This window comes from Lycium barbarum, chromosome 5, assembly GCF_019175385.1.
Source record: "Lycium barbarum isolate Lr01 chromosome 5, ASM1917538v2, whole genome shotgun sequence".
Lineage (NCBI taxonomy): Eukaryota > Viridiplantae > Streptophyta > Magnoliopsida > Solanales > Solanaceae > Lycium > Lycium barbarum.
In genome coordinates, this window is record NC_083341.1 from 132,420,179 (window position 1) to 132,448,071 (window position 27,893).

Here is a 27,893-nt window from a genome sequence, read left to right on the forward strand (position 1 = left end):
TTAACAATAAAATAAAAGATAATTTCAGAAACCGTCTTCTTAAGCTTACTTTATTTTTATCCTATATCAGGAAAAGGGAAGTGCAAAATCACCTTCTGTGGTCACCTGTTAAACCATATGGATCAAAAGCAACAAATTGCCAAAATATAACTTTCACACCCAACAAAATTCCAATGTTTAGAATTCACTGCAACTGTGCACCCTTATGCAATTACACCTAAAAAGCAGGAAAAAAAAAGATTTTTGAGAATCATGTTTTTTGTTTTTGTTAAATACTGATAAAGCTTTCTTTTTATGAGTTTTAATCAAATTTGGTGTGAAAAAAACCACTCAATTCCACCCGGAATCAGAAAAAAAACAGATTCTTGAAAATCATGTTTTTTGCTAAATACTGATAAAGATTGTCTTTTTATGAGTCTTGATCAAATTCTGTGTGAAAAAACCACTCCAAAAGAGGAAAAAGATTCTTGAAAATCATTTTTTATGGTTAAATACTTATAAAGATTGTTTTTTTTTAACTAGTTTTGATTGGAGTTTTTGTTGGAAAATTGCAGGTTGGTTGTGAAAATGTGTGCAATAGCTACCAAGAGTGCAGGAGAAGAGTGGAGTCATTAGTAGTGAAGCCTCCAGCACTCCCAACTTATGATTTAGAGGGTGTTATTCAACTTGCCCTTTCTGAAGATGCTGGGGATTTAGGTTTGGTTTAAAGCCCATATCTTTTTCTTTTTTTCAATCTTATGTTGTCAATTGGGTTGTGTTTAGTTTTTATATTTGAGGAAATGATAAGCTAATTGTAAACTTTTTATTTAATTGAGAGTTGCTTTATGAAGTTTGGTTATAGTCTTTTTTTGTTTTGTTTTTGTGAACTTCAAGCTTCAATCTTTTTGTGTTGCCTCAATTAAGTTACAGGTTATATGGTCTAACTAAGCATTGTGTGTCTAAGGGTTGGGGGGGGGGGGGGGGGGGTGTTGTTGACTAATCCGGATTCGCGCCGGGAGTCGCACTTTGATGCATGAATAGTAATTTATGGGAAATGATCAATCCAGGAGAATCAACTCGAGGAAGGGGAAAGCTAATTCAGGGATGAACTGAGAGAATAGCTAAATTGAGAGAGAGAGAGAGAGAGAGAGAGAGAGAGAGAGAGAGAGAGAGAGAAAGAAGAGAGACTTCTTGTTATCTTCAATGAATGAAATGAATTACATTTACAGATTGACTATATAGCTCAATTGGAACTAGCTGAAACAATTTTATGAACTGCTACAACTAACTGGACACTTGATGTCCTAACTGCCTAACAACCTTTTAACTGCTCTAACTAATTTTTCCATGTCAGCTGCCAACTCAGCTTAATCGCAACTAATTCCTTCTACTTGTTTCACACTTTGGGTAAAGGGGACTCCATTGTCAAGCTTGAAACCGAGACCTCTGATTAAGGATATTGTCATTTATTCTATCAATCTGTGTGTGATGGGAAAATTTTGTTTAATTACGTTTCTTGGAAATATAGCATTTTTCAGCACCTAGCTACCTTTGTGAATTTGAGCACTCAATTTTAAAAAATCTATTATTCAATATATTCTTGTGTGAAATGCAGGAGATGTGTATTGTAAGGCGACAATTCCTGTTGACTTGGAATCTGAAGCTCACTTTCTAGCAAAGGAAGGCGGGATTGTAGCAGGAATTCGCAGAAGTTGATCCTTCACTAAAGGTATTGATTTTGTGATTAGATTTTTCTGGTACCCGTATTTCTACTTTTAAGAAGTTTTCATCTTTTTTATTTCTTCATGCTCTCATTATCAGGTGGATTGATTTATAAAGGATGGTGATAAAGTTCATAAAGGCTTGAAATCTGGCAAGGTACAAGGTACAAGGTAAGCTAAATGTGAGAAATGATTAATTGCTAATGAGTTTTTGACTTGTTAATAAACTTCGCTTGACTTTTGTAGGAAAGGCCCACAGCATTTTTATAGCTGAGGGGGTTGTTCTCAATTTTATGCAAAGAATGAGTGGAATAGCTACACTAACTAAGGTGTGTTTTTCCTCGTGTAAGTAGCTTATCATTAATAACAATCTCGAAATATATTCCCATGAATCGAAATGGTAATTATCATTGATGAGTTGGTATCTGTGTTCCAAGTTTAGTGTAAATCTGAGACTGATCAATTGTTCTATGTGTATACGGTAAAAACCGGGCGTGTGTCAAACCGATGAGACCGAAGGCCGAGGCAAGAAAGAGATAAGAACGTGCATAAAGGCTTCCATTCTTAACCAAGGAAACGCGTGGGCCGGAGCAAAGGAAGGGTGTGATTTGGTCCGGTTATTCCATGACCGGTAGTTCGAGGCCGTATGTCCGTTTGATCGTGGCCGGTGGTCCGGGAGATCCGTTGCGCTGCTGCCACACGTCAATAACGTCCTGCTGTGTTCAACTGCCAATCGTACGGGTGTCAGACCGTACGGTCTACCTAATCAAATCTAATACAACTCAGAACTTTTATTATTATTTTATGTTCTATGCTGTCAAAGCCCATGGGGCAACACTATAAATAAGGGGCATTGCCCTCCCTTTAGAGGGTTGGTTTTCCACACATCAAGAACACTTTGTAATAGCAATATATATACAAAATCTCTCTCTCAAACACCTGCTTTCGGTCATATCCGTTGCACTTATTTCTTGCATTATTACAATCGGGTAGCACTCATACACTAGAGAACATACAAGCATATCGCAAATCACCGATTATCATTGCTCTCGTCTTATTATATCCACGTTTGTATCTTTCTTTCATCAAGTAGATTAAGACTAAACCACATATCTTATACCCACTCACAAATTTAATTGATTATCCAAATTCAGGGTAAACAGTTTGGCGCCCACCGTGGGGCTAGGATAATAGTGGCCTTTTGTCTTGATCTCTACCTTACCCATCTAAATCAAAAACACCTTCTGTTCGTATTTGAAAAAACGGACTAAATGGCTGATAGTGGGCAATCCGGTCACGTTAACAACAACGAAATCATGGACGAAAACGAAGGAAGCGGTCCACGAGGACCACCAAACCCATCTGATCCTAACCTCGTTAATTCGAGGGAGGGCCTCAACCAACGAAACACCGTAGACCAGGAGAATGTCACTTTACCGGCCACTGATCCTCTAAATACCCACCATTCTGTTACCCTGTCCCGGGCACAGGGTCGGAAAGAACCGGGTACACCCAATGATAATATTGACCTACGTTTAATTTTTGAAATGTTGCAGGAGCAAAGAGCGGTGATTGCAGAACAGGGAATCGCAGTAGCCCGGTTGCAGAACGGAGGGGATACAACGACCCCGGAAAAAACGAGCGGTGTTGCTGAACCCAGAAGGGAGTGTCACGACCCAACTAGGGGTCGCGACGGGTACCCGATACTTGTACCGAGCACCCCTTATCTCGTATCGTACTTTTACTACTAGGTGGGCCGTATAGACTATACCGTATTTATATTTTTTTGTTACTGAACATTAACATTAGTAGCTATTTATAAACATAGGCTAATAAACTTTGTTAGCACGTTATACAGCGACGAGGACAATCCAAAGTACAAAACATCTAACTGCACATATCTGTCTACGAGCCTCTAAACAAAGTGCATATATACATAGGAAGGGCCGGGTTCTGCCGTGCCCGATTATATACACAAAAGTAGTACCAATAGGCTGAAGCTCCGGATCAACTGGAGCACTCTCAAGGAACAGCTGGTGAAGCTCCTAGGGATTAAACCCGTCTGTCTGTTGACCTGCACGGCATGAAACGCAGCGTCCGCAAGAAGGGACGTCAGTACGAATAATGTACCGAGTATGTAAGGCATAGAAACATCATACTAAGCAACATTAAATATAAATAACAACATCATGGGCTCATAGAACGTGTGAGGAGGTAAGAAAGTAACTTGTACATAGGAATGCCTTTTTGGCCAGATACCATGCATGCTTGACTTTTCCCCCTCTAAATTTTCTTTTGTTTAAAAAAAAACATTTCTTTTTCATAGACATAGAAAATAGAACTCATATCCTGTCATGTCATATCATGTCATATCATATCGTGTCATATCATATCATATCATATCATATCATATCATATCATATCATAGCGCCGAAAAACGCCGGCTCGCCCACATAGCGGCGAAATACGTCGGCTCGCCCGTATATCCCGCGTCCGGGATGATATAACGCCAGCTGACCAGGTGGCAACGCGTCTATAGCGCAACATATATCCCTTCCCCTCATATCTCCCTCCCTCCCCCCATGTACATATACATATCATATACATATAACATATAAGCATGCCGGAGAGCCCAAGGAAAAATCATGTTCATCATAATCATCACAAAAATATTCTCATTAGAATAGTTACAATACTTATCGTTCGATAAACGAAACAATTAAGAAAATCCGGGAATAATGGGCCCACCTCGGGTCAAATGAGGTGGCGTACACGATTTACAGACGTTACATTTCATGACGTCACTTGTGAGAGTTTTAAGGTAGTCGGGTCCTATTTGTGCAAGTTCTAGATGTTTAGGCAATTTTTCAACATTTCATACAATATTTAATTCAATTCTACTGAATGAAAAAGGGTCAACTTTAAACTCGGATTTCTAGGAATAGGATTGTCCCCGAGGCTCGTATCCACCCTATTATGCCTAAGACATGCCAAAGAAGGAAGGGTGAAGCCTTACATACCTTTTCCGCTTCATACACGTCTCCAAAATCAAGTTTCAAATTCGTCAAAATCTACAATTTGGTCACAATTACCAAATGTTAATTGTAAGGCTTTAAGATTTCAATCTTAACCAATACTTGTCTACAAAAATTTGGGCAGCATCTCCCCTATAAATACAACATCCCCGAGATTTAACTCGGCTCAAATATCAACAACCATACCAACAACAATATCAATAATCATCACAAAACACAATATAACACAACTAGTCTTCTTTCCAACATAATGCAATAGCTTTCATTCCAACTTCACATTTCCAAACCAATCTCAATGTTTTTACATTCATTACTAATCAAGATCATTACAATATAATTCGGAAGCATTTCATATCATTTCTACCAAATATTCACAAGATATACAAAATATACAAACTTTCCACCAAAACCATAATCCATCCAAAACTTCTAATCTTCAATCTACATATTCATAACATATTTCCACCTTCCAATTTCATCAACCACAATCATAATTTGCACCTTAACAATTTCATTTTCATAATTACATAAATCTACCATAAAATCACAAAACTTCCCATAACAACTTAACAATCAACCTTTCATGCTAATATGGACTTACATCCCTCCAAATCCACCAACCAACATAGCCATTCACATTTAAAACTTCATTTCCATATTTACATAAAATTACATTAAAATCACATAAGTTCCTATAATCATTTTCCAACAATTTTTTATGCCATCTTAAACCATTTTTCCTCCACATTCTACAAGTGAACTACATTTATTTTCATCCAAAATTCTCTTCAAATCTCATTCCATAATTCACAATGCCAACGGACGAATTTATATCGCTATTTTCCCGTTCTAATCCGTTAAAACTTTAAATAAACTTGTTAGCAATGAAAAGGAACCTTATACATACCTTAAGAATTCAGCCACCACGTTATCACCCTCCTCCTTGGTTGATTTTTAGCTCAAATTGAAGACAACGCAGCGTACAACACTTTTCCCTTCATGAGCTTCGCGATTCGGGGCTTAGATTTTAGTCAAAAATTGATTTCTCTCTAAATTTCTCCTCCCTTTCTCTCTCTAGAATGTTCTAAATGTTTATGGGTGTGCTTTGGTCTGAAATGTGGAGAGAAAACCGAAACTTTTCATTAAATGACAATAGAAATGGGCCTGACCCGATTTGAAGTCGGGTTGGGCCGAATTCACTGTTCATCTCGACCTTTCTGCCTTAAAATATCCATATCTCCTTGTACCGATGTCACCTGGGAATCCACGACCTATGGTTAGAAAGCTAATTCAATTATCTACAACTTCTATTTCTTGGTATTTTTCCAAATTACAAACTTATAATACCGTTTTTTCCCCTAGAAGTAAGATCACCCGAAAACGTTTTCTTAAAAATATTCGTTTGGAGGACTTCCACTTTGATTTGGCCCAAGGGTCCTTCTTGAGTTGTGTTTAACTCCACATATGTGATTCATATGACTCTTCAGATGTTCCAAAAAAAATCTCGATGTGTGGGCCCTACCTCAGCAAATAATCTGACGTTCAAAAATACGGGATATAACAGGGAGGAGGCACGTGTCATTGAGAGCAATGGATCCGGAGCTGGATCCTCGACCGAGGTTCTAAAAATGCTCGAAACTTTGGCAAAATGGGTAGACACGACCGAGAAGAGGGTCGAAACGTACAACTCTCGGGTGGATCAAATCCTGGGGGCTCCGCCTTTACTGAAGGGGCCAGATTCGAAGAGGTACATCCAAAGGCCTTTTCCTTCGAGTGCAGCCCCGAAATTAATCCCGAAGAGGTTTAAAATGCCGGATATCCATAAATATGACGGCACAACGGACCCGCACGAGCACGTGACCTCATACACATGCGCCATAAAGGGTAATGATATGGAGAAGGACGAAATTGAATCGGTACTGCTGAAGAAGTTTGGGGAAACCTTGTCAAAAGGAGCATTGACGTGGTACGACCATCTACCTGAGCATTCAATCACCTCCTTCGAAATGCTCGTCGATGCCTTCATCAAGGTCCACGCCGGTGCCAAAAAGGTACAGGGCCGCAAGGCCGATATTTTCCGTATAACCCAAAGAGACGATGAGTTACTGCGTGAGTTCGTTAACCGGTTCCAAAGGGAACGGATGGAACTCCCCCCAGTTCCAGAGGAATGGGCCGCGCAAGCTTTCACGAAGGTTCTTTCAAATTAAAAGAAAGCTTGTTGGAATACGAGGCTGTGACATGGGCCGATGTCCATAATCGGTACGAGTCGAAGATTCGGGTGGAGGATGATCAATTCGAGCTCCCCCCGGGCCCAATAAATGTGGATAGAAGTTTTGAGAAACCAAGGAAGGGTTACGAAACAAAGGCCGAATCATCGAAGGAAAGGTATCGGCCATACTCCCATTCGGAGAGACAAAGTTTTAGGTCGGAAAAGTCAAGGGTGAGCCCAAGTCGTTTCTCAGGTCGGGGTAGTAAGCGGGTCGAACGCCCGTCAAACAGCTGGGGTCTCTCACTCAGGAGCGATGCCAGAAGTTCTGCCGGTAGCAAGGGTTTGCCAAAGATATCGGAGTACAACTTCAACGTTAGTACTTCGGGCCTCGTCTCGGCCATCGATCGCATCCCGGATGTAAGATGGCTGAAACCTCTAAGGTCGGATCCGGGCCAACGGGACCCGAGCACGGTGTGTGAATATCACGGAACCCATGGTCACAGAACCGAGGATTGTCGCCAGTTGAGAGAAGAGTTAGCCCGGTTACTAAAGAACGGTCATCTCCGATCTGCTGAGTGAACGAGCCAAAAGTCATTACAAGGAAAGGGAAGCGCATCAAAGGGCCGAGCCGGTGGAACCCCAGCATACAATCAACATGATAGTTGGGGGTGTCGAAGCCCCTCGGGGGCCGGTAATGAAATGGACCAAGATTTCTATTGTTCGTGAAAAGCGCATCCGAGATCACTCATCCGGGGGCTCTATCTCCTTCGATGACGAGGACGCAGAGGGCATCATTCAACCGCACAATGATGCGTTGGTAATTTCTGTACTTATCTTTAAAACTAAGGTTAAACGTATTTTGATTGACCCAGGTAGCTCGGCCAACATCATCCGGTGGAGAGTGGTCGAACAGCTAGGGCTGTTTGATCAGATCGTACCGGTAGCCCGGGTACTTAGCGGGTTCAATATGGCAAGTAAAACCACAAAGGGGGAGATCTCATTGCTTGTAAACGTCGATGGCACCATTCAACAAACGGTGTTCTACGTGATCGAAGGGGACATGAAGTATAATGCATTACTGGGCAGACCCTGGATACATAGTATGAGGGTCGTGCCCTCAACGCTGCATCAGTTACTGAAATTCCCCACCCCGGAAGGGATAAAAACCATCCGAGGTGAACAGCCCGCTGCAAGGGAAATGTTCGCAGTAGAGGAAGCGACGCCTCAACCCATAGAATCGGTTCAGAAGGAAAAGGGTGTAACCGGAGGAGAGCGCGCCCAATAGCAATCAAAGCACACCGGGTCGGATCCAGTGCATGAGGAGGATAATTTCGAGGTACCCAGATCGTTCATCATTCCGGATGACTCGGATGCAAGCAATTCAACTGTAGAGGAGCTGGAGCAGATCATCCTGTTCGAGTACCTACCGGACAGAAAGGTATACCTGGCCACGGGGCTTACCCCGGAGCTCAAGAGCAAGTTAATTGAATTTCTTCGAGCTAACGCCAATTGCTTCGCATGGTCGCATATAGATATGACAGGTATATCACCAGAAGTAGCAACTCACAAGCTCAGCTTGTACGGGAAGTTCTCCCCGGTGAAGCAAAAAAGAAGGCCCATGGCAGAAGCAAAACACGCCTTCGTAAAAGACGAGGTAACAAAGCTTTTAAAAATAGGTTCTATCCGGGAGGTGAAATACCCGGATTGGCTTGCTAATGTGGTAGTAGTGCCCAAAAAGGTAATAAATTTCGAATGTGTGTCGATTACAAAGATTTAAACAAAGCATGCCCGAAGGACTCATTTCCGTTGCCTCACATCGATAGAATGATCGATGCGACGGCCGGACATGAGATGTTAAGTTTCCTCGATGCTTACTCCGAGTATAACCAAATTCGGATGCACCCGGGGGATCAAGAGAAAACATCTTTCATCACCCGGTACGGGACTTACTGCTATAATGTGATGCCTTTTGGCCTAAAAAATGCCGGTGCAACTTACCAACGCCTAGTTAATAAGATGTTCGAAGAACAAATAGGAAAAACAATAGAAGTTTACATTGACGATATGGTTGTTAAGTCCCTGGAAACAGAGGACCATTTTAAGCATTTGCAGGAAACCTTCGACGTGCTCCGCAAGTATAACATGAAGCTTAACCCGGAAAAGTGCACCTTCGGTGTCCGATCCGGTAAAGTTTTGGGTTTCATGGTGTCAAACCGGGGTATTGAAATCAACCCGGACAAAATCAAGGCCATCGAGGATATCGAGATAGTGAATAACGTCAAAGGAGTACAGAGGCTCACCGGAAGGATAGCGGTGTTGAGTCGCTTCATATCGAGGTCTTCGGACAAGAGTCATCGTTTCTTCTCCTTACTGAGGAAGAAGAACGACTTCGTTTGGACACCGGAGTGCCAAGAAGCTCTACAGGAATTGAAGAGGTACTTGTCTAGCCCCCCGTTACTGCACACACCGAAGGCGGACGAGCCGCTCTTTCTCTACCTTGCTGTCTCCGAGATAGCGGTAAGTGGCGTCTTGGTCCGAGAAGAATCAGGTACACAATTCCCTATCTATTACGTGAGTAGAACTTTGGGGGATGCGGAGACCCGTTATCCCCATTTGGAAAAATTGGCATTGGCATTGGTGAGCGCTTCTAGGAAGCTCAAGATCTATTTTCAATGTCATCCCATATATGTAGTAACTACTTACCCTCTGATAAATATCATGCATAAATCGGAATTGTCGGGTAGGTTAACCAAATGGGCTGTAGAAATTAGCGGTTATGATATCGAGTATAAACCTCGAACGGCCATCAAATGCCAGATCTTGGCCGACTTCTTGGCAGATTTTACCCCGGCTATGGTCCCCGAGGTCGAGAGAGAGCTTCTGCTGACCTCGGGAAAGGCCTCGGGCATTTAGTCTCTACATACGGACGGAGCCTCGAACCTTAAAGGTTCCGGGCTAGGGATCGTCCTTAGGACCCCGGCCGGGGATGCCATTCGACAGTCCATTAGAACTGCTAAATTGATTAACAATGAAGCCGAGTATGAGGCTATGATTGCAGGTTTGGAATTGGCTCGAAATATGGGGGCCGAAATAATCGAGACAAAATGTGATTCGCTTTTGGTCGTGAACTAGGTGAACGGCGTCTTCGAGGTCAAAGACGAACGGATGCAGAGGTATCTTAAAAAAACCCAAGTGGTACTTCATCAATTTAAAGAATGGACCATGCAGCACATACCGAGGGAGCAGAACAGCGAGGCCGATGCATTGGAAAATTTGGAGTCCTCGGTCGAAGGGGAGGAAATCAACCCCGGGGCGACGGTGCACTTGTCAAACACAGCCATAGAAAACGGACACGCTGGAATAAACACTATAGGTTTAACTTGGGATTGGCGCAACAAATACATCGACTACTTGCGTGATGGTAAGCTCCCAAACGACCTAAAGGAATCACGGTCACTAAGGACCAATTATATCGGCAGTCTTTCTTCGGACCGCTGGCCAAGTGTTTGGGCCCCGGGGAGACGGAGTACGTGATGAGAGAGGTGCACGAAGGTACATGCGGCAATCACTCCGGTGCCGATGCTCAAAAAATTTTGTCCGTAAATGCGATGGGTGTCAAAGGCATGCTTCGATGATTCATCAGCCCGGAGAGCTGTTGCATTCGGTGGTGTCACCCTGGCCTTTCATGAAGTGGGGAATGGACATCGTCGGCCCATTGTCGTGGGCACCAGGTAAAGCCCGTTTCATTTTGTTTATGACTGATTATTTCTCCAAATGGGTTGAAGCGCAGGCCTTTGAAAAAATCAGAGAAAAGGAGGTCATCGACTTCATATGGGATCACATCATCTGTCGCTTTGGCATCCCCACCGAGATATCTTGTGACAACGAGCCCCAATTCGTAGGCGGCAAAATCAACAAGTTTCTCGAAGGGTTGAAGATCAAGAAAATTGTATCACCTCCGTATCACCCATGTGCAAACGGACAAGCGGAATCCACGAACAAGACAATAATCCAAAACTTGAGGAAAAGACTTAAAGCATCAAAGCATCATTGGAGAGAAATATTACCGGAGATATTATGGGCTTACAGAACTACATCAAAATCGAGCACGGGGGAGACTCCCTTCTCGTTGGTTTATGGGGCTGAAGCTCTTATCCCCGTAGAAGTTGGTGAACCGACCCTCCGGTTCCGATATGTAACCGATGAATCAAACGGGGAGGCCATGGCCATAAGACTCGACCTCACGGACGAGCTTCGCGAAAACGCGTTGGTCCGTATTGCCGCTCAAAAACAAAGGGTGGAAAGGTACTACAATCGGAGAGCCAATTTTCGTCACTTCCAACTTGGGGACTCGGTACTTCGAAAAGTTACCTTGAACACCAAGAACCCTAACGAAGGGAAACTAGGCCCGAACTGGGAAGGACCCTACAAGATAACCGAGGTAACGGGCAAGGGATCATACCAGCTGGAGTCCATGGACGGGCAGCGGTTGCGCAATAACTGGAATGTGGTTCATCTAAAGAGATACTACTGCTAAGGTAAGAATACCCCATGTTTCCTCTATTTTGTGACCTTTTCTTTTTTGCAGAAAGCCAAGTACCAGGCAGAGCAGAGAACCCAAATCTGAAAACACGTGTTGCACTCTTTTCCTTAGTACGGTTTTGTCCCAAAATGGGTTTTCCGACAAGGTTTTTAATGAGGCAACATGTACAACGTGTTACTTGACAAAAATAAGGGATGATTGCCCGGACCATCGAGGTCACGCCCTCCGAGTGGGGACTTAATAGCACTCACCCGACCTTGAAGCTCGGATAAGTGCTAGGGGAATACTATACCCACATCGAAGATTACCCCGGTCAAAAGAAGACGGAGAACCTCAACACTTGCTACGGCAAAATTATCCCGGCCACCGACCATAGCATTCGATGTAAGGACCAAACGATCATAATGAATTGTGTCCCATTTAGCATTCGATGTAAGGACCAAACAATCATAACGAATCGTGTCCTATTTAGTATTTGCTACGGCAAAGGCAAAAGGAATGAAAATTCGCATGTGAACAAACATTTTGCAAGTACAAAACTATCGAAAGTTTGGACAACAATATCTCGGGTGTCTTTCTGATAAATGGACTTTACCCCGGTGATAACCGTTGTATTTCGACACTGCTTCATTCACACGCCCTATACCGGGCACAATGGTCGAAATTCGACAAAAGCAACGAGGTCATAGCGAACCGAGCCTAAGTCGTTAAAAACTTCGACAAAGGCAACGAGGTCATAGCGAACCGAGCCTAAGTCGTTGAAAAATTCGACAAAGGCAACGAGGTCATAGCGGACCGAGCCTAAGTCGTTAAAAAATTCGACTAAGGCAACGAGGTCACAATGATCCGAGCCAAAATTTGATAAACTTCCCCAAACGGGGACTGTTACGTTAAAATTTAGCCAAGGCCGAAGAAATACCGACCCTAAGGAAATGCCTATCGCGTTTCAGAGACATCTGAATTCACAACGCATCGGATAAGTCCTACGGGCACGGTGAATTAACGACTACGAGTCTATTCGTTCTAAAAAAAGCGTCGGGTGAGTCCTACGGGCACGGAGAACTAACAACCACGAACAAGCTCGCCCTCAAAACGGACCAACACTTCTGGCAAAACTAATAGCAAACATTCAAACAAGGAAACTAGAAAGATACATTTTTCATTCATACAAAGGCAATAACTCGAAGTTCAGGCTTACGCTTGTTATTCCACTCTTCCGGGAAGGGCATGAAATCATTCGGAATGATGTCCGAGGTCCTCACCCGGACGAACCGCTCCAACCAGCCTCGGTCTCTGTCTTCATCCATCTTCGAGAAAAAGGGGTTCCGGCTGCGTTTTGCTAATTTTATTACGCCGCCCGGAATAGCCTCAGGGAGTATAGGCGTATCAAGTGGGCCAACGTGAACTCTTTCTCGGCATTATTGGCCAGTAGCCGGAGGCACGCCACGACCCTCCAAACAATCGGGCCAATTTGGGCCAAGGTCACGCCGTAAGTCCGACACATGTCTAGGATGACCGGGTCGATCGGAGGGTCGAGTTTGAGAGTAAAGGGGTAGGTGTAAACGTACAAAAAGCCTTACCGATGGTCGGTGACTAATTCGTCTGGCCCAGGGGCGAAAACTTGAACCGAACGTGTATTCCACCCGCAGTCAGCCTGGACCAGGTCGAGCTTATCCTCGGTAATGGAGGAGGGGTATCGCCTCACGTCGAACCCCCTGTCGGACACCGACGAAGGTTTTTCAACCTCAAGGTATTTGTTGAAGTTGAATTTGGTCGGTATGATATCCGAGGCTGTAGGCTCGAAGGAGCTCTTTGCTTTAGCCGGAGATACGGCCTCAGTTCCTGGGGATGAAACCGAGGGAATGTCATGGGAAGTGGTTTCAGACATTTGGAAATGTGAAAAGAAGAAGTTGAATGGATTCAAAAGAGGGGCTAAAGAAAACAAAGGGAAATAGAAGAACTCAGAAAATGAGAATCAACGGTGAACAGCAGCAGTTCAGTGTGAAGGATGGAGCAGAATTGTCTCCTTTTGCGTAGAGTAGACAACGAGTTAGCAACAAACTCGATCTAGAAGGAGAGCAAATGCCATGAAAAGGAATAAGCGAAGAGCAGAAATCCAAAGCAAAGAAGAAATGGGTTGAAAATTTGAAGGGTGCTGAAATGGAGAAATGAAGGGTTAAGAGGACGTTTTATAGTTTTGGCGGTTACGGTTTTCGGCCAATCAGGAGGCGACGCGTGTCCCGCAATAAATAAGGAGTGACCTGAAATGACGTGTGTGCGACGGTTGTCAGAACGGACCATCCGGGGTGGGACACGTGGCCGACGAAAAGGGGACATGACGCAACGATTCCCGCCAAAACGAAGGGATTGCTACGGGCAAATGGAATCACCGGTTTCTCGATTTCTCCACTTCCCGTTACTCCGATAAAACTTCGGTCCGGGAAGTGTGGGGATTATCTGTATACAGTAAAAACCGAGCGTGTGTCAAACCGATGAGACCGAAGGCCGAGGCAAGAAAGAGATAAGAACGTGCATAAAGGCTTCCATTCTGAACCAGGGAAACGCGTGGGCCGGAGCAAAGGAATGGTGTGATTTGGTCCGGTTATTCCATGACCGGTAGTTCGAGGCCGTATGTCCGTTTGATCGTGGCCGGTGGTCCGGGAGATCCGTTGCGCTACTGCCACACGTCAATAACGTCCTGCTGTGTTCAACTGCCAATCGTACAGGTGTCAGACCGTACGGTCTACCTAATCAAACCTAATCCAACTCAGAACTTTTATTATTATTTTATGTTCTATGCTGTACAAAGCCCATGGGGCAACGCTATAAATAAGGGGCATTGCCCTCCCTTTAGAGGGTTGGTTTTCCACACATCAAGAACACTTTGTAATAGCAATATATATACAAAATCTCTCTCTCTCAAACACCTGCTTTCGGTCATATCCGTTGCACTTATTTCTTGCATTATTACAATCGGGTAGCACTCATACACTAGAGAACATACAAGCATATCGCAAATCACCGATTATCATTGCTCTCGTCTTATTATATCCACGTTTGTATCTTTCTTTCATCAAGTAGATTAATACTAAACCACATATCTTATACCCACTCACAAATTTAATTGATTATCCAAATTCGGGGTAAACACTATGTCCGAAATTACTGAGTTCATTGCAGAACATATGTGTTGATCCATATTTGGACATTCCTCTATGATATATAAAACCGGTGAAATATGTTGTTCATGAATGAGTTAATGTTCGAGTTAAAATCTTTATATGTTACTTCTACTTTAACCGGTCAATATGCAGTTGGCTTGTTAGGTCATTAATTAAAGCTCCTAAGCTGTTGAAGTAGGAGACTTGGTCCGAATTTGATATCTATGTTTTGTGGTAAAAGAACTAAAGTCTCCATTCATCAATGTTTCAGAGTGCAGTAGCTTTTCAGCTAAGTTACTCGGACTCGGGTGCGGGTGTCCGATACGGGTGCGGATCTAGAGGTCGGATCCTTCATGATCTAAATTTTAAGATTCGGGGATACGAATCCAGGTATGGATACGGGTGCGGTGATTCGGCTAAAAATAATTGAAATATCTAAAAATAGAATTATAAAACCCAAATTATGAGATATTATGTGGAAAACATGAGGAGAAAATATTGATCAAGAGGAGAATTCCGAAACGAGATAAAAGGAAAAGGAGTGAAAAGAAATTTCAATATATAAGGTATTCCATTCTCTTCAAGTCCATCTCAGCTTTTGTTTTTATTATAAAAATCATTGGATCTGTCCGGAATTTTTCCGTTGATTTTGGTCAAAGTACCCAATAGCGGTTGACCAGATCGGGTACGGATCCCACACCCACACCCATACCCATGTCATGTCGACACGGGTGCGGCACCGAAAATGAAGAGTCCGAGTAACTTAGCTTTTCAGAGATGATTATAGGAGAAGCCACTAGCGTTACTTGCTTGGCCTGCGAGTCTATTAATATAACCTTATTTACGTTTCTTTTTATCTTATTTTTAATAATAAGGGTGCCCAACAAATTTGCACGCACATCGTCTATTCCATAGGGGATACCTAGAGGTGGCAATGGGGCGGGGCGGGGCGGGTGCGATGTGGGTTCTGTCTCAACCTGCAAAATTTCAACCCGCCCCGCACCCGCCCCGCATTGCATTTTCACCCGCATTAACCCGCACCGCAACATACCCGCGTCCACCCGCCATGCCCCGCGTAGGTTTTCACTCTTTGTTACGAACATTCAGTAGCCTATTCCATATATAAAACAGAGGACTAAAGCTTGATCCATTTGGAGATGAAATATCCAAAAAAAAAATGAATTATTTTTCATTCAACAACTAACCAAGACAGATTAATTTTGATAGCGACTCATGTTTAGTAGTTACTTGACTAACTTACAGAGAGCTAATTTCCAAACATAAAACAGACGACTAAAAGCTCTGTTTCATTCTTTTTTCTTTTTTCCCATTTTTCAAAATGAAAAAATAGAAAAACTTAATTCAACAAGATTACTGTATTGAAAAACAGTAAGAGGGAACTTTTTATTTTCAAGGAGCATGGAAAACTTGCGTTTAAAATATCCACAGGCCATCATAGTTCCAAGGAAATCAGTCTTAAAACTTGTAACCCACAACCCGCCCCGTCCCGCACAGGATTCTCAAAATATTGCTTTAACCCGCCCCGCACCGTGAAAGGACAAACCCGCACCGCCCCGCATGAGGTGAAACCCGCCCCGCACCATTGTCATCCCTAGGAATACCTGCTACCTCCTACCAGCACAAGTATCAAATAACTCTCTCCACGAAGGTTAAGCGATAGGAAGAAATCATTTAATATTTATTGTCTCTGTAAGGATTTGAATCCTGTTCTCCCATGATTTTCACCTACTTCGCTGACCATTAGGATGTGCCCTTGGGTTCTAACCTTTTTTAGATGTGTAGGCTTCTATCTACTTATCAAAAAAAAAAAATTAGGCTTCTCTTTTGTCTTTGTGCTGAAGAATGTCCTAAATAGGCTACCACAAGCTATGTTGCTCGGGCTCTCCAAAAATGTTGCCACACCTCTGTCGGATCCTCCAAATATGCACTACGTTTTGAAGATCTGACATGCGCCTAGCGGCATTTTTGAAGAGTTTGAGCAACATAGATAATAAGGACCCAGCTTCCTAAATTCATTGTTTTCATGTTTCAATGCGATTCAGAACTAGATCCTTTTTACTTGATAATATGAGGTTCAACTAAAGCATGCTATTCAAGATGTAATGGAGTCTAATTTCTTGCCTCTATGGTTGTGATTGTTACATTCCGTACTTTTATGATATTTGTCATCAGTGAATCGATATAAATTCAAGGAAAAGATGATGTTTGAAGTTATAAGTAGTTATTCTATGTTTAACAAGTGTGACTTTATTTCTTGTAACAATAGACATTATATTTTTCTTTTCCTCGTAAGACAAAAGTATAAAGATATCTCTTTCCCCTTTTGATAAGTTTTAGTACAAAAATTTATGCTCTTGATATAAAGTTGAAAAATCAGAATTTGGTAAAAATTACATAGGAGTCAATAAGTAGTCATGGTATTATTTTATCACTGAGTCAAAATTATTAATTTACTTACCTCTTCAACGTTGGATATATATGCACTGGAGTATTTCTGCAAAAAAGTAATTTGATTAGTACTTTAGGACATGTGCCAAACTTTTTAATAAAATTCATTCATCCTAATGATTATGTTCCACCACCTCATACAAAGTTATCTGACTATATGTCAACATCTTCTTTAAATTAAACAATGTCTCTTCTATCAATTGCTTTTCATCATGAATGACATATGGTACGTGACTAACTTTTCCTATAAGCCTACTGGATTAATTCGTTCAAATAGTAAGAAGTAGATTTTGAGTGGAATACGATCCAATCTATAATACTCCATATTTTTATACTAGAAAATTTAATTGTCCAACATGAGCAATTTACTTGAGCCCGGAGAATTTGATCGTATTCAAGCATGAAACGAATAACTTGATGTATACAAGGGATGAAGTCCCGAAATAATTTAAGATGGAAAAGCGTGACGACGATGACTAGAAATAATATTTTATGTGTATCAAAAGGGACTATAGACTAGTGCTATGTCATATAATTATGATAATGAGTATATAAAGTGTATTAAAAATAATTGTTATCAAGGTGAATTGAATAAATATTACGGGTGCACAATTATCGTGGGAAACAAATTGAGGCAATTTGGAAACAAAGTGGACAAGTGTAAAGATTGATGAGTCCATGTGGGCCATGAAAAAAAAAACAAATATAAAGCAATGCATGGCTGTACTATATATTATTTGGTGGGTGGACAGTTGGGACAATTAAATTAGTAAGCAAGATTGGAGCTGGACCCCACGACATCATGAAAAAAAAAATGGCATTAAAATATGCAGATGGGAGTGATAAGTCATGCAAATTAAAGTGCATAATGACACGTACAAAAGAAAGGATGCTGAATCCCTTTCTCTTTTTAAGCATTCAAACTTAAATCTTTCCCATTTTGCCATAATAACAAACGTACCACACCTTATTTTCTCTCTAGCTAATTATTTTGTTGTTTCAATATGCAAGGAAGCAACAACGTGACTTACATTTATATGGAAACAACGCAGTTTTGAATTGATAGAGCACTAACGTGACTTGGTATTTTACGGAAGAAAAATGTAATTTTTTTTCTCAAGAACAATATTCGGATTTTGCTCACTGCTTCGATCTCGTTATTCCATCTTATCGTGTCGTTAAATCCGGGCTTTTTTCGTAGTGAAGTAAGGTGGAAGAAGATTATTTCTTGGAATATAAGGTAAGAATTCTCCTCTACTAAATATATTTAAATTCATTCAGGCCATAGTTAAATTGAGAGACGGGAACTACAAAATTAATTGCGAAAAATCGGATAAATTGCTATTATTACCATGTGGACTGTTTGGTGGTTGTCATAAATTGTTTGGTGTGCTGGAATATCGTGAGATGGGCTGTAGTTGTTGTTGTTGTTGTATTTATTGTTATATTATGGATATACGAAAATAAAGAAGTGTATACAAGCATTGGTATACGAATGTATATTGGGCTGTTTTGGAAGCGATTTAAGAATGGATTTAATTCTAGTTTGATATGAAATTGTTGGTATTGTTGTTGCTAGTATTTTTATTGATGTTTGGCTAAGTTGGAATTTCGAGGATTGTTAAGTTTACAGGGGAAATGCTGCCCGAATTTTGTTAAGTTCCATTCGTACTTGGATTGGTTAGTGAGTGATGTGGATAATCTAACTGTGGCCTATGTTGTCTTAATTTTAGACCTGCGAGCTCGAGAAGTAGACGTTGGACATTAGATAGAGTTCAAGGTATGTGAGGCTAGTCCTTTCTTTCTAATGGCATGAATCCTATAGCATGAGTTCTTTTCCTCTTCATGAGTTCCTATTTTCCGGAAAGCTAGAAGCCTAAGTCCACAAATGTCTATATAAGATAAGAGATATGATATGATGATGCCATATTGATAATGATGCTATTTATTGCTTACACTCACCTTATGTACTAATTCCTTCAAGGTGAGGCAGAATGTCAATAATTGCTCCATAATGAAATCGGGGGATCACGACCTTACGCCACCCCGATAGAGTATAGTTGATCTTGAGTCTTATGCATGTACTATGATAAGCATATTATGATAAGCATATTATTACAAGTATTTTTGATGAGCATGTCATGATCATATTACACCGCGCCTAGTTGGCCGGGCAGTCACCGCCAAGGCGGGCAGCTATACGGATACACCATGACCTTTTGGCATGGGCAGACACCACTAGTGGGCGGCATGAGATGGTACCCCGGACGCGGGAGGCCTGGACGCAGGCTAATGTTATTAATTATCACACCGTTCCGATATGGACGGGCAGCTTGCATATTATGCATATATGAGATTATGATGAATATGAGTAAGACAACATGCATTACTTCTTTTATGATTGTCATTTAGATTCAGATGTTTCATATTAATGTTCACATTATATTATCACTGTCTTTCTTCATTGTTTATGCCTCTCATACTCAGTACAATGTTCGTACTGACGTCTGTTTTCTTTGGACGTTGTGTTCATGCCCACAGGTAGACAGGGAGGTGAGCTTGGTCCAGACCCTTAGTAGCTGTCAGCTGATTAAGAGCACTCCATTGTCCGGAGGTTCTTATGATTCTTCTTTTGGTATATATGCATATTTTGGGCACGACGGAGTTTTGTTCCGTCTATATGTTTAGTATGTCAGTAGAGGCTCGTAGATACGCAGTGTGGGTCAGATGGTCTCACAAGATGTTATTATTATGTATATATTATTTTGATGGCCGAGAGGCAAATGTATATAAGTATTTATGTTTCTATATAAAATATGATTTTCCTACAATTCGTGTATAAAATTGGTAAAAGGGCATTAAATGAGTAAGATGAGTATTAGAGCGAGTGGTGCTCGGTGGCTAGCCCCGGGTACCCGTCACGGCCCCTAGCTGGGTCGTGACAGTGATGGTCACTGATGAGAAGAGACTTGACCTTTTTATTTTCGCAGGCAATGGCAGATGCTGCAGACCCTGCCTGCATCTTGGAGACTAGGAAAACTGCTCCAGGATTACGTTTGGTGGATAAATGGGCGGTAAAGATCTACTCACCAAATCATCCACTTGTCAGATGCTATCACACGTATAATTTATCTTGGATGACTTTCTACCTGGCTTATATTCAAGGGGGGGGGGAAGAATCACATAATGGGCTTATTTGATATGGTAATGATAAAAGACAATCACATATCTGCTGCTGGAGGTGTTAGCAAAGCTCTAAAATCTGTGGATCAGTATTTGGAGCAAAATAAACTTCAAATGGGAGTTGAGGTTGTCGTCATGTTACATTCTTCGATATGTTTATAGATCTGAGTTCTTATCAGTTAATATATATATATATATTTATTTTTAAACAGTTAACATCTTATCAGTTAATTTTATTGTTTGCACCTTTGATATGTTTACTTTTTGGACTAGACATTTGAATTATGTATTCTGCTGGAATGTATTAATCTTGGCTTCTTCCATCAATTTTGCTTTATTCTTTTATGAGTTTTGGTCAGATAAACATCTTCCTAGAGCTATTTCAATCATAATTTTTTTATATTTTTGAAGATATAGACTTATGATGGTTGCTACTTGTCACACCCCTACCAGGAGTATGACGGGCTCCGACCCGTAGGTCGGGAACCACCTGACTTATCCGTTACTTTGAACATTATAAACCATAACTCAAAGAACACCTGCACGCAGAAAAGGCCCAACATAGAAATATCCTATCATTCAGCACATATGTTCATATGCGGACCGACAAGGTCGCCACAACATAACGTATATCATAAAGCCGGCAAGGCTAACAGTAAAGTATCAAGAGCTCAAAATAAGGCCAACGAGGCCACCAATATATTATACAACAACATGAACCGGTGGAGCTATAAAACATCTAACTGTACACACACGTCTACGAGCCTCTACATAGAATACAAATGATCATAAGGACAATACCAAATAGACTGCAGCTCCGAAGCAAGTGGAGTGCTTCTGAGAATTCGCTGATAGAACACCTACGGGTCTGATCCGTCTCCCTGCCTACCTGCGGGCATGAGCGCAGCATCCACAAGAAGGGACGTCAGTACGAATAATGTACTGAGTATGTAAGACATGAATAACAACATAATATAGATATGAAAGGTAACATGGAATATGAGAGATAACCTGTACATCTGGATGCCTCATAAGGCGGTGTCATGCATGCTTAGCCTTTTAAAAAAAATATTTTTATACATATATATACTACCATGCTCGGCCATTAAGGCTCGGTGTCATATATATATAGCATCATGCCCGGCCATTAAGGCTCGATGTCATATATAAATAGCATCATGCCCGGCCATTAAGGCTCGGTGTTATCATCATTAGCCCCCGTCCGGACCTCCCGCGCCCGGGGCAATATCATAACATGCCCATTGCAGTGGTATGCACATCTACGTGTCATGCCCGGCCGACTATAGCGCGGTGCGGTGTGAGAAAATACATACATATATATAAAGCATGCATGAGAGCCCAATCAAAAGCCACAACTATATCGGAGTGACGTAAGGTCGGTAGCCTCCGATTATATTATGGATCAATCATCATCATTTATCCCACCTTGAAGGAACTATTATTATAAAGTGAGATCAACAATAATGAATAAAATTGAGATAATCATGAAATAAGCTCAATAATATCATAATAGCATTAAAATCATAAGCTTTCAAGAATCATGAACTTCTAACTTTTGGAAGAAGGTTATGGAAACATATATAGAATCATAACATAGGATTCATGTCTAGCATGGAAGCTTGGTAACTCCTAATTCACAAGAAAGTAGTGCTTGGTTTTCCCGTTTATTCGTCAATTATATCTTCCAATGACATGATTTTTTGGCTATAATGGTGGCAGGCTTCAGGAAATGTTACCCTTGAAACAGTGCACACAATTGGACAAAACGGTGTTACCTGCGTTTCTAGGTATGCGTTTCATCCATGCTATTTCAAAAGATATTTCATATAATAAGATTGGCGGTTTACTTGCGCACATCAGACAAAAAATATTGCAGTAGATAATCTATGTTGTGTATCGTTCTTTTGATAGGCAAAATTGATAAACAGAGAACTTACATGGATTGCTAGAATAGTTAAGGGAATTAGGTTATGGATCTCTCGATTATTTATTCGATTAACAAAATCTTCACTTATAAGCACATGATTCATCGTGAGGTACCATAATTTCCTCAGATTAAATTCTACTCTTCTATTGGAATACTAGGCTGTTGTATGTCTTTTTCAAGGAGTGGATTTCATTCTAGTGTTAAAATGGGAAACATGGTCGATGAGGATTCATATAGCCGACCTCAACTCGTTCGGAACTGAGGTGTAGTTTGTTTCTGGATTTCATACTGGAGAAAGCTTAATACTTGTTTCATCCAGTAATTATATTTTGATAAAAGAATCTTTCTTTTGTTATGATACTTATAGAATATGTTTTTGAATGTTTGCAGCGATGCCCTAACACATTATGTGAAAGCACTTGACATTTCCCTGAAAATCGATACAGAGCTCGCCCTTCACGTTGGACAACTTACAAAACAAGCATGACCAACATTTATTTATACTTTTGTTGGAACTCAAAAGAGTAGAAGCAGCATAATAGCACAAAGTGCAAATAAGAATCATAATACTAATTTCAAAGTAACCACTGCTTAATCAAACAAAAAGATGAAAGTTTTTGGAATATTCTTCATGGCTTTCTTCCAATGTAACTGCTCGAGTTGGTATTTCATTATAGCTTGCTTTCATATTTCATGACTTTGATACAATGAAGATACTTGATTTGAATGTTTGGTGTATGTAAAGTTGTGTTACTCGTTCTTTTATAGCTCTTTTCCAACCTCTGAAATTTTTGATGCACTATTTGTTTGTCACAAAAAACAAAAAAACAAAAAAAAGAAGAAGAAGAAGTTGGGATATAACACTTCTGGTCTCTCAATTATTAGTAATTCTTGTTTTGGTTCTTATGTTATCTGATTAAGCACATTTAATCCTCAATTAATAGAACACGTGTCTCTTTTGGTCCCTTCAATTATAACACTTATTTTGGTCTATATTACTCTCAAATATTGAGCAACAATACATATTTAACATTACATTGTCCATTAAATAGTTTAACAGTTGATAATTTTGAAAGAGTCGCAAGCACAAGGAAGAAAAGTGCGTTTCAGCTAATTGAAGGTTTAATATGTTTTATTTTTCTCTCCACACTAGCAGTTTGTCATTAGGATGGAATGCAAAACTGTGACTCTCACAACAGCAATTGGAGGCTTCCACATTATTTCAAGTCATAATAATTCAAACTAATGCGCGATAGTTTTCGTTCTGTATTAAAAACAAATTCCAAATCAAATTACAGATAAATGAAAAAACAAATATTTGCCAAAATGTGCAATTTTTGGCTCAACAATTCTAGTGGTGAATTATTTTTATGCAAACACCAAAAATATTCCCAATGCATTTGTAGAATGCAACGTAAGGGTAAACCATAACGGAAAAGGAAAGAATAGGTTGAAGCCGTTAAATAATACAAGCCATAAGTCTCATATGACTTATAAATCGCATTTGGCTTGTATAATAACGGCTTTTGTTTATTCTTTCCACTATGCTTTATCTTTATGTCGCATTCCACAAATATGTTTTGCATATTTATGATATTCTCTTAGGAACAAAAACACACCACTGAAATTGTTGAGCCAAAAGTGCACATTTTGGGGGAAAATGCTTTGGGTTTCAAGTTTTCAAATAACATAAAATTCTAGCAATTCTCTGAAGGCAATGCACTCGAACAAATCACTTATTAAAATATTCAAACATTCTAGGATGTAGGTACTATATGCTTGAACACATATCTGAGTCAATTGACTATCAAGGGGGAAAATACATGCATAAACTCTCCATAACGTCTCATTTACTCAGGGTTTTAACACCACCAACACTAGTAGATTTTTCAACTTTCACTGAGCTAAAAAATCACCCCTGTATAAAAATCATGTGAAAAATTTAATGATATGTTGTGCTTGCTCATTATCACTTAATACATTGTTTTACAACTAAATCCAACGTTTTGATGAAGCGAATATACCTCATCGGTGACGAACGAGAACTCTGGGCTCCTTACAAGCTTGAGTAATCCTCCTCCTCCTTATAGGGCCAACGCCTAATTTGACATTTGACAATACAATTCTTTGACATTTATTACTACAGGTCATTATTACATAAATTAACAACTAACAATAATCAACTTGTTCGGGAAAAATTAGAGGAGAGTGTGCGAATGGAAAAAAATAAATTCTAGTACTACAGTACTATTTTAATCAATTAGAATACAATTACTTTTCCTACATAATCATTCTTTTTTCATAAACCAAAAATATAAATTAAAACCCTTTTAACGTTATGTTGTCTTGCACATTATCACTTAAATATGTTCTTTACAATTATTTCAAACTCTTTTTTTTTTTTTTTTTTTGCAAAACTGTTCTTTTGAAATTTATTATAGGTCAACTTTACAAGCCCTTTTAGCAGGTGGAAACAAGAAACGAAAGAAAAAAGAAAACAGGACATGAACATATTAATTAAGACTTGACTAATAATCAAAGATGGAATGTTAACATACCTAAAAATTTGAAATTGAAGCTCATCATTTCCATCGCTTTCTTGCTCTTGTTGAATTTTCTTTGCACTACTGGCGGCTCCAGAGCTGCAATTTTCTATGTGGATTAATTTTAGTGTCATTATTTCTCCAATACTCTGAGGAATCTCCTCCAGTTTAAGGAGCTCAATCAGGATTAGTTGCTCAAGCATCGGAAAATTATCACTAGCTGCTTCCCACCTTTCCAGATCTCCGGACTTCATTCGTAGATATTTTAATTTTTGAAACACAACATCTTCATCTAGTCTCCAGTCTGTTCCCCTGAATGCATGATTTGTTTTGAGAACCTCAAGATTGGGTAAATTAGCCAGCACACCCATATCTTCCCATGCCAAACAAGTAAAAATAAATGTCAATTGCTTGAGATTAGGCAGGAAAAAATCCCGGGAGAGAATCATCGGGTCAAAGCCTAGTAGTGCTTCTATAGTTAGTTTCTCCATCTGTTGTAATAGAATGATAGAATCAAGAATAGCAGGCCAGTCAACGGGTTTCAAAGACATAATCTTTAGCTTAATTAGATTGGGAGTTCTTCTTAGTATTTCTGCCAAAAAATGAGAGGACTTGACAACAAGTACTTGCAAATTATTGAGAAACAAAGGTTGTTCTCCATGACTTTCTGCCTCAAGAGGATTGGGTATAAACCCTGCAATAATGAGATGTCTTATCTCTGTCTTTGTCCAGATCTCTAGTGGGAGCTGCAAGTATCTGCTAAAACTACGAAGAATTATGGTCTGTAAATTCCACAATTTGGCTAGTGAAGGAGCTTTGGCTATTTTTGCAGCAACATATCTCAAATGTACAAGTTGAGGTATTACACCAGAGAAATCGTACTTAATTGAAGATACATCCAACACCTTAAGCAGCTCAAAATGTGAGATAATGGAACAAGGACGCTCATAAATATAAAAATGATTAATGCTCGTAAAAACCAAGCTGCGGATTGTACTGATAATACCACTCCCATGCCTATAACAATCAAGCGGCACAATCACTCTCCGTTCATTATTTATTCCTTCTGAGAAAATAGGGACATTCTCATTCTTGACATGTACAAAATTTTCAATTTGAGCTTCTCTTATGCACAGCTGCCGAAGAAGATCGTGAATTTTGCAAGTTTTCATTCTTCCATTAGCCTTCCGTTTACCAGCCAAAATTAGACTTCTATCAATTAACTCTTCTAGATACTCCTCTGCTATTATTTCTAACCTTTTATCGCATCTTGCCTTTATAAACTGCTCAGCAATCCATAGCCTAGTCAACTTCCAAACATAAATCTCCATATCTTCAGGAAAACCTCCAACATACAGAAAACAAGCCTTCAAATGTTGGGGCAAGTAACTGTAGCTCAAAGAAAGAATTGCTTGACATTGTTCAGAAACCGTACCAAAGAATGAGTTCAAATTTTCCTCAAGCTTCTTCCAATTATCATGGGTCGGTTCCATCTTTCCAAGAAGTCCAACAACGACAATAATTGATAGAGGTAATCCTCCGCATTGCTTTACGATATGCTTCCCAATTTCTTCTAGTTGCGGAGGATAGGGATCTTTTCCGAAAAGTCTTTCAGTAAATAGAATCCAACTATCTCCGAAATTTAGAAAAGACATACCATGAGGAGGAGAATCAGGGCAGCTGGCACAATCAGCAACATTTTTTAGCCGAGTGGTTAATAGAATTCGTCTTTTATTGTCATCATTTGGAAATACTCTTTGCATTTGGTCCCAAGCCTCAGTACTCCAAATATCATCTATGACAATTAGAAATCTCCTGCGCTTCAGACCTCTAAACACAATCTCCATCAGTTGATCGTTGCTCATTTCTTGATTGCTTCCAGTAATTGAGGAGACAACTTCAAGAAGCATTTGTCTCTCATTGTAGTTTTCAGAGACAGTGACCCATGCACGTTTATCAAATCGGGAACGAATAGATAGATCATCATAAACTTTTCTAGCGAGAGTTGACTTACCTATACCTCCCATACCGACAATTGGTATGACAATTAACTCATCTGTTTGGGCGGTGAGGCGATCTACTATGGTATTGAAGTCATCCTCCATCCCAACAATAGTACTGTCATCAGTTGCATACCTTCTTGATGATGAAGAAGTAATAGTTGCTTCTGTTGACTTGAATCCAAGCTTGTTAAACTTGATCAGCATCACCTCTTTCTTGAGAGAATCAACTTCTTTTTCCACTTCTAGCAATTCTTCAAAAAAGGATCTACAGGCCCTTTCTCGGTTATCTCCATTATCCGCTAGAATAGCGCTTCTAAGGCTTGAATCAACTCTATCTTCTGCTTTGTAGACTACATCTCTGATCCTCTTTTCTATAACCTTGAGAGTTTCAATATCTTTGGCTTCCATTGTAGTATCCTCAAGAAAAACTTGCAGAGCATATAAACTTTGATAAGCAGATTCAACATGTTGTATAGAGCGTCCACAAATTAAAGGTGATTTAGACTGCAGGAGTTGCTGCAACGTATGCATAAGTGAAGAAAGAGCAGCATAAGCCATTTCTCTGAGTCTGAGGGGCTAATTTTTTTTTGGGATAATATGAGTTAATGATTATTGCAGTTTGTTGGAATAACTTAAAGATAGAGCCCTGCTTCAGTAGCTTAGTTATTACTATTAGGCTAGAGGTTTTGTCTATCCAAATGGTTTTACTTTTTTTTATCTCCACCTTTTTTTAAATGGGTGACAAAGACTTGGTGTAGTCATCTTTATCATTCATTTAATTAAAAGAGTGATGGATCTCCAGAACAAATGAGACCACAATCCAGTCTACTTTACATTACATTATAAAACAAGAAAATCAAATTGTTTCACTTAATTAATAGTAATATAGATATGAGATCCAAACCTTAATAATGTTCAATTCAATGGGGTAGTTCTTTTCTATTTTATAGTAGTTTAATTGGGAGACAATTATTGACTAGTTTAATCAATTAGTCATAATTGACTAGTTTAATCAATTAGAACACAATTATTGTACTTATAGTATCATTTTTTTCACACACACATATTAGTACTTATTAGAAGCACGAGTTGGGGCCAT

General features: G+C 40.1%; 1 protein-coding gene and 1 pseudogene across 1 annotated transcript; one reads left to right on the forward strand and one right to left on the reverse strand.

Moving 5' to 3' along the window:
- Positions 1–20,317, forward strand: LOC132639836 (quinolinate phosphoribosyltransferase [decarboxylating] 1a-like; annotated as a pseudogene).
- A 554-nt stretch (positions 20,318–20,871) lies between these two features.
- On the reverse strand, positions 20,872–27,374 carry LOC132641609 (putative late blight resistance protein homolog R1A-10). Its single transcript, XM_060358653.1, has 3 exons — positions 24,807–27,374; positions 24,273–24,347; positions 20,872–21,189 (listed from the first exon to the last, which is right to left on the reverse strand). Exons 1-2 carry the CDS (start codon positions 27,350–27,352, stop codon positions 24,305–24,307), a joined length of 2,589 nt encoding a protein of 862 aa, XP_060214636.1. The 5' UTR covers positions 27,353–27,374; the 3' UTR covers positions 20,872–21,189; positions 24,273–24,304.
- Positions 27,375–27,893: the final 519 nt, after the last annotated feature.